The sequence below is a fragment of the Gordionus sp. m RMFG-2023 genome, chromosome 4, assembly GCF_954871325.1.
Source record: "Gordionus sp. m RMFG-2023 chromosome 4, tfGorSpeb1-WG-v2, whole genome shotgun sequence".
NCBI classification, from domain to species: domain Eukaryota; kingdom Metazoa; phylum Nematomorpha; class Gordioida; order Chordodea; family Parachordodidae; genus Gordionus; species Gordionus sp. m RMFG-2023.
The window spans coordinates 4,922,373-4,930,822 of record NC_088778.1 but is presented as its reverse complement, the minus strand read 5'-3'; the positions used below and the strand labels follow the sequence as shown (position 1 = coordinate 4,930,822).

Genomic DNA, 8,450 nt, shown 5'->3' with positions numbered 1-8,450 from the left:
AAGATATAGACACGCACAGGAATGCATCTTATTTTTAAGGTTTATCTCCCTTGATTATATGGAAGAAATTAGAAAATTTGCATTTTAAGAGAGATAAATAGAAATCACCTTATTACATAATAGTTAAAAAGAACAAATTAATAGACTAATAATATATAATTTAAAAAATCATGTCTAGAGAGAAATGTGCTAAAGGCCAAAGTGATAAGAAGATAAAATATAAATTATAACATTAATTAATATTTATAAAATAAAAACCTATCCTGCTTAAATAGTTCAACAACCGTTTTAAAAAGCTCGGATAGCTCCTATAATTCCAGTTTGATTCAGATTCATTAAAAAATATCAAATTATATCTGTTCTGTTCGATACTCTGGTTAAGTACGATAAAGTAATAATTTTGAGAGTAAAAAGGGAGTCAAATAAGCCATATTCCCTATTATGCAATTTCTAAATTTCTCCAGAAATTTAAAATTGATGAAATTTCTCCGGTGATTTGAAAATTTTGACCAGCTACCCTGATCGGAACCGCTATAATCATCTTAAATTATAATTCTATTTGATGAAAATAACTTAAAATATAAAACAATCATGATATTTTTTTAGCATAAAGATTGAAGATTTATCTTTCAATAATTTTTCTAATATTAAACACTTATTTATTAAATATACCACTATTATTCTTTCCAGTACCAGTTAAAAGCTTATTCCATACCGCTATTATACTGTTATTGATAGGAGAGGATGTCTCCTTGATAAAACTTAAAATCTTTTACTATTAAAATCAAATAATAATATTAAAGCATTGATGCCAATAAGTAAGTTATTTATATGATATGTATTTCTATTTTGTATATAATATGTGTAGCTATTTTTAATATTACATGCATTTATTGATAAATTTTTGACATCAATGTATAGAAAATGTATCAAAGAGGTATCAATCGTTATATGCATCATGCCAAATATATTTGAGAAGTTGTATTTGTATCTGTACCATCGGACCCGTTAATTTGTCTCGGTACCTATTTCGATACATTTTTATATCGTTAGAAAGGCTACTAGTTACATGCTTAAGTCAAATTTTTCAACAAGTATCAGTTCTTCAAAAGATGTAATTAAAAATGATTTTATTTTTGGTTTATATGTATTATATGTAGTGATCTGCATCCGGCATAGTCCGGCCAAATAATTTATCCGGCACAGCACGACCCCAAACGAATTATTTTTAATTTTATCCCGATAAGCCCTAGCCGAAAACATTATTTTTCTGCCCAGCCTTTATTTATTTAAAATGGAAATTTTTTTTTCATTAGTTTTACATTTTTACTCAAAACATTATCGTATTTTTAATCTTTCTACAAACAAATAAAAATATTGGCACCTTGTTTCTTGCAAAAATTTAAAATACATCTATTTTATTTCAAAATTTAATTCCTACCAACCCAGGGAGCGGGATCTGGGCTGGGTTTAGGGCCTACTTTTGCAGATCTCTAATTAATTATCTCGTTTATTGTTCCTAGACATTCAAAAATTTTAAAAAAAAAATTCACCTGAGCCCTAAAGCTAGTTTCATAGAATTGAAAATAATTTAAACCCAATTATATATTTAAAATTGCCATTAAGCATAATTATAAAGATAATTATTATTAAAATCTACGCCTAAAAATGTGAATTTTAAAACATTTTTTCTCTAATATTTTCCAGCTATAGTTTTGCTCTAATTAGCATGTTATAGAAAACAAAAGGGGACAAATTCATGAGTAGCGATAAATATAAAGCTTATAACTTATATGTATAACTTAAGATTTAATTATTAAATAAACATATAAGATTAATATAATCAAGGTCATCTTTAACTACATTATTATTTTTATAATAATCTAAAAAGCTTAGTTTCAATAAGGTGTTTTTTTTTCAAAATTTTTTGGAAGATTATCAATATTTTAAATTTTTTTGAATATGTCATATTTTAAAGGTGTCATATTTATAATCAAAATATTTTGAGAAACATTTAATATATATTTCTAATGAATAATTTATAGGTTAAATAAAAAAAATATTTGTAAAAATTCTTTGTGATTACTTTTTTTTAAAACTTTTGAGAAACTATTAATCCAATAGAAAAATGTATAAGCTTATTGCGTGATAAAATAAACAACAATGAAATTGTCTGATCAAATCTATGACGTATATAAAACCTAGACTGATGATTCATTCATTAAAATGCATTTTTAAGCGTCGTATCAGCTAGACCCGCCATTTTGGTAACAAGTATAGTAATTATTCTCACGTAAAAAACTACTATTAAATTGATAATTTGCTAAAGTTTGCATCAGATACAGGAATAAATTAGGCTCTCGTTTAAAATTTTAATAATGATAAGTGTAACCAAGATGGCGTCTCCAGCTGATTTGCATTTTTTTAATAAATGAATCGTCAGTCTAGGTATTGTATATGTCATTGGATCAAATATAATAAATACTTGCCTAGCCAAATCTTTTAAACACGATAGGTCGTCACTAGATTTTACAGTTTGCCGGCGCTCAAACTCTAAAATTTATAAGCCAATATTTGTTTTAATTTTTTTTTCTATAAAAAACCGAGGCCCCCCCCTTGATGTCTTGATTTAATTACATAGTGGAAATATTGACTATTTATGTTGAATAAGTACCCCCCCCCCCACCCTCGATTTCAATGATGCAGTTGATTCGTACCTTTGATAACGCTGGAGCCCAGCCATCTTAATAATACCACTGATGCGTAACTATTGTAGGTTAAAAATAATATTTTTTTGTAAGCATATCTAGACTTGTCAGAACAATTCGATATGATTTATGATAGAATGATTTAAAAATAGAGAAATGATAAACTGCAAAGTATTTATAACAAATCAATTTATTTTAAAAAGACTAGGCTTACTCGGACAGGGAATTTAACTAATTTATGCCGACCAACATTTTTCACAAACTTAAATTTTTTTTTATTTGAGCAAAACATTTTCTGAGCATGTTTAAATGATAAGCTAATCGTAAAAATTTTAATATAATGATTTGAAATTTAATATTACTTATCAGGGCCAAATTATATATTTTTTTTAAAAAAAATGTTTTATAAAACAAATAAATTAAATAACGAAATTTCAAAAACAATTGATAAATTATTATAAAATGCATTAAAAGTTTTTTTTCCCCATTTTTAATTTTTTAAATTCTGAATTAAAAATAAAATACCGTAAATAAAATAGTGGTGCACTCATGAAAATTAAAAATATATTCAACAATCTTTGGATCCTAATCATTAACATTACCCCTTTGTGCGCATCTCGTAATTTTTGCAACTAAATTTTGGCTTATATTATACACTATGATTTTTATTTATATATATCAATGACATACATAATATCTAGACTGACGATTCATTCATTCATTCATTAAAATTAAAAGCAAATCAGCTGGACCCGCCATTTTGGTAACACATATAGTTAATTATTCTCATGTTTAAAAGTACTATTAAATTGATAACTCGCTTCCTTATTATCTCGATGATCCGGTAATTCTTTAATAAAGTTTGCATCAGATATAGGAATAAATTAGGCTCTCGTTTAAAATTTTAATAATGATTAGTGTAACCAAGATGACGTCTCTCAGCTGATTTGCATTGATGTACACCTTTTAATGAATGAATCGTCAGTCTAGGTATTATATATGTCATTGATATATATATTAATTTTTTTATAAATTATCTAATACTAGTACCAGGTCCAACAGAAACAAGTTTTAATGAATTATTTAGAACGCGTTCGAAAGCGGTGGATATGATTATGATAATCGAAGATGCCTATTTGGATTATAATAACTATTATTGTGCAACATATTTTTTCGAGGTTAGATATATATATTTAGAAAATAAACATGTTATTATCACTAATTCTAATTTAATTAATATTAGATAATGTTGTCCACTTTTAACTATACCAATCCTATTGGGGGGCAAAGAACCCTTGTAGGCACCATCGGGTACCATTCTAATGCCACTGTCAAATTGCCGTTGAGATCTGGGAATACATATGATAATGTTATTTTAAATGGTATGCCAGATATCACTTTGGACATGGGTAACAGATAGTTTATAACATATAGTAGTGGAATGAATTTTAATTCTAAATAATTTTTATAATATAATTTAATATTAAATCTTTTTAAATTAATAAAGAAATTCATAGATAGAATACAGTTCAGCACAGCATAATTATTTGTTCAATATTAAATACTTATATAAATTATATGCCTTATTAATCATTATTATATCCGCTTACAACTATAATTCAAATGAATAAAGTTAACAGCGTTTCTTACCTGGACAACGCGTTGGCTAAGGCCAATCAGATGCTATTAAAATCAGGTCGAAATAATACAAGCAAAATCGTTTTTATGCTAGTAACAAACCCAACTCAAGGAAATCCCGTTCCTATGGCCAATAAAATGAAATCTCAAGGTTATGAAATATTTATTTATGCCGCTGGCACCTCATTAAATGAAACATATATACAAAGTATCGCATCAACACCTCTTAATACTCATATAACATGGTTTACTGACTTATGTATTTAAACCATATTACATAACCATGATGTTGTTTGATATAATGATTAGGTATTTTTATGATTACTAATAATAATTATGTTAATTTTTAATATATAATATTTGAATTTTTTTATAATATGTTTTGGATTTATAAAAGGGCAGACATTTTTTATGTCTAATTTGTTTTAAAATAGTTTATATAATAAAATGAATTATTTCTCTAGTTATATTATCCATCATATTATTATTACACTAATATATAGCTTTTTTGTCACATAATGTCCTTTTCAAACACACAGTGATTTTTTTCAAAAACAACGTGACCGCTCATCCATGTTAATGAGAAAAGGGACACAATGTATTTGGAAAAAAGACACTCTATGTAATTAATAAAGCTTTAAATAAAGAAATAAAAATTATAGTTGGTTATTTATTATATTTTTTAGCCATGCCAATTTTTAGCCGGCTAAAAAATATGGACTTAACCAAGATTTTCGCTGAAAAACTATCACTTTGGCCTCGGAACTTTTTCTAAAAAGATAGCAGTTCAAATTTGAAAGAAACTAATATAAATTAAAGCGCCTTAGTATTAATAGATTTTTTCTGGAAGGCCCTTGACGATTGAGACGAATTAGCCTAAATTTAGCCATTACCCAACTATGACTTAAATGGAAAAAAATCAACAGGGGGTAATTTAATCATGTTTCTTTTAATTGATTCACATGTTTCTGGGCAATTTTTTTATTTTCATCCACGGTATAAGAGTATAGACGGTATGTTTTATTAACTGAGCTTCCGTGCCATCCTTTATCCTTTTAATGTAGGTTTTTTTTATTCATGCAAGATCCTTATGTGCGATTTTGTTTCAACGTCAGGTTCTATAATGGATGTAAGTCTTTCGGTCATGGAAAACCTTATCCAATCTATTAGTTATTTTAGAAAAAACGTTATTTTCCCCAACTGCCTAGCTAAATATTTACCTGCCTGTGCAATGGGTGGCTTTAGATCTTCCCAAACGATCAACTGGTTAGACAATCATCTCCCATCATTGTCTTTTCCGGCCACCAGTCTCAGCCATGAAAACAAATTTTAATTCGCCATTCTATAAATTTACCATCACATTGGCCATAATTGTATCATGAAGTGATAGTTGTTATATTTTATTATTTTAAAAGATTATATTAAACGTTATTTGAATAATATATTTGTCATACAATAATATAACATATTTAATATTTAAAAGGTCAGTTAAATCGAATAATTTTGAAAATAAAAAAATCATTCACCTTATATTTTATGAAGTTTCTTAAAGATTTAAAATAGTAAAAAAAAAATAACATTTTTAAAAACTTAGAATTTATTAAATATTTTTCTCTCTTCTAGAGCTGGCAAAAACCTCGAATCGTTTTCTCGCAAAAATAGTTCTTTATAATTATGAAATTGCTTCAGATGCCAAACCTCCTACAATCGAAAAGCTGCATTTTTTTCCTATGTTAGTTCGCCTTTTAGGGTGATTGAGGTTTCTATCTCCCTCTGCCTACCAATATTATCATCTATTAAATCGATTAAAGTTTAAAAAAACGATAATGAATTTTATTTGTAATTCTTTTGGTATATATACATTTATATAATTAACCAATTTAACTTCTAATAATATGCAATTTGATTAACCTCGATAATATAATACTACATGTCGGAAAGTTATAAAATAACGTCCTTTTAAAATATATAACGTGACCTTTTAAAATATATTTTAACCTAATAATAAATATTCAGTTGTAACATCATCTAAGTCTGTTTTTCAATAACAATAGTTTTTGTTTTACAGTTAATGCCTTTTAACCTCTCATATTTATATTTCGTGTCTTATCCTTGTTGGGATTAATTTATGTGAATTTTGTTTTATCAAAGAAGCACTCATGAAAATTTTCCCATTTCCTACGCAGCTTTCAATTTGCCGGTAGTTGGCATTCTTATGACAAGAAATTTGTTTTATCTCCACCTATTAGCATATATATTTTTATTTCCTTTGTTGATTTGTAGCACATAAATTTATAGGATCTTTATCCAACTCATTTATTATTCTTACATTTTACCATTTGTTTTGGCAAGTGATATTATATTGGGCTAGCACAATTATTTATATAACAATTTTTTTTTATCCTTTCTATTATGCGGAATTAATGAAGAATATTACTAAAGATTTAAATTTACAGAGTTGTTAAAAGATACTTTCAAATGAATCTAGATACAGATGCCGCATTTTTGTATCTACATACTTTAACACAACTCTAAGTGTCTGATATATCAATAAATATAGTAACTAATTTCAATTGTTTTAGCAGATCGCAAACATCAAAGAATTAAGCAATCAGTCAATCTTAGAGCTTTCTAACACAAAATAGATATTCGGGCTTATGGAAATAAATTTTATAGGACTTTTTGGTTTTAAAAAAAAATATCCCATTTCGATATTTTGAAATTTTTTATTTAATAATCATTAGACTTTGTTCTGGGTCGACTTATTACTAAACAGCCGGTTACTTCTCCTGTCCCTTTGGAGTTCCTTCTCATATACTTGTTTAAAATATTTCTCCACTTATTTTTTGATTTTTTTTATTATTATTCTACTACGAATAAAGGGTGGGGGGAGATAATGAGAAGGAGGGGATATTTTGGGGAAAGTCTTTCACCCTGGATATCCAAGCTATGAGATATGAAAAATCTTCGGAATCATAATTGAGATCTATTTACGGTGCGACTCATTCATCAGAGTCAAAATCTAGAAGACCATTGGGCTCGAGTAGAAAAAAAAAATGTCGACAACATTTTTGTACCATAAGGATGGGTGCATTATCAAATAAATCTTAAAATAGATGCATAAAAAGGTGGAAAACATGTTTAAATTTAAAAATAAAAATTAATTCATAAAACCATTTTACCAGAGTCTCATACAAATCAATCACCATAAAAGTGTTTATTAGATTTCCAATGCTTATAATTTTATAGAATGATTATTAAAGTTTAGATATAAAAATATGATTGTAGATAAAATCAATCAAAAAAATGAAGCGAATACAATATTGTTATAACTCTATAAACCAGTAGGGGAGAATGGGGCTATTTCGAACATGGGGGTAAATCCGAACAACCATTCAAAAATTATTTGACTGAGACTTGAAATTTTAGTTTCGGACACTTTGGAAAAATTATAATGCAAAAATATCTCTTTTAATAACTAAAAAAAAAATTTTGTTAAATTTTTTTTAGTTTAAAATTAATTCATTTAAGTTCCACACATTAAAATTGATATTGAGAACAATTTTGAACCCTTAACAAATATGAAATAAAATTAAGTTTTTTTTTGAACAAGGATTTATTTGATACTGATCGCATTTATGTTAAATACTGCTTCGGGGGCCATTCCGGACGGGGTAATTGCGGGACACTATAAATGTTTTCATCATTTATTCATTTTTTTTTATATAATTTTTTTTAAAATACTAAAATATACAAGGTAACATAATCATAAGTTTACTACTATTATAGATTATAACAAAATTTTTTAAAAAATGCATGGCGACAAAGTATCCATTAGAACCATATCAAGCATTCATGTCAATTTCTAAATCAACAATTCAAGATTATTTATCTAAATCTAAAATCAGGCAAAACAAACATTTTTACAAAGACTCGGGCTGAACTTATGAGAGATTATATTCTCGAAGCTGCAAAATTATATATGAATATTTCTCCTAAAAAGGTTAACTTTTCTAATCAAATGAAATTAAAATACTTTGATGACAATTTTAGCTATGATTAATATCACTATTTAATTTCCCATTATATAAATGAGAAGCTTAA

The 8,450-nt window shown here is 26.8% G+C and overlaps 1 protein-coding gene across 1 annotated transcript; it reads left to right on the top strand.

Moving 5' to 3' along the window:
- The first annotated feature begins 3,165 nt into the window (after nucleotides 1-3,165).
- On the top strand, nucleotides 3,166-4,815 carry LOC135928035 (uncharacterized). The gene is made up of 4 exons (XM_065464357.1): nucleotides 3,166-3,327; nucleotides 3,756-3,886; nucleotides 3,952-4,117; nucleotides 4,342-4,815. The coding sequence occupies exons 1-4, from the start codon at nucleotides 3,258-3,260 to the stop codon at nucleotides 4,611-4,613; spliced, it is 639 nt and encodes a 212-aa protein (XP_065320429.1). The 5' UTR covers nucleotides 3,166-3,257; the 3' UTR covers nucleotides 4,614-4,815.
- The last annotated feature ends 3,635 nt before the right edge of the window (nucleotides 4,816-8,450 follow it).

What these genes read in the sequence shown, in the direction of transcription:
- LOC135928035 (XM_065464357.1), top strand. Translation starts at nt 3,258, where the DNA reads ATGAAAATTAAAAATATATTCAACAATCTTTGGATCCTAATCATTAAC. An exon ending in TACCCCTTTGTGCGCATCTC is followed by an intron (nt 3,328 to 3,755) that starts GTAATTTTTGCA and finishes ATCTAATACTAG; the next exon opens with TACCAGGTCCAACAGAAACA. An exon ending in GTGCAACATATTTTTTCGAG is followed by an intron (nt 3,887 to 3,951) that starts GTTAGATATATA and finishes AATTAATATTAG; the next exon opens with ATAATGTTGTCCACTTTTAA.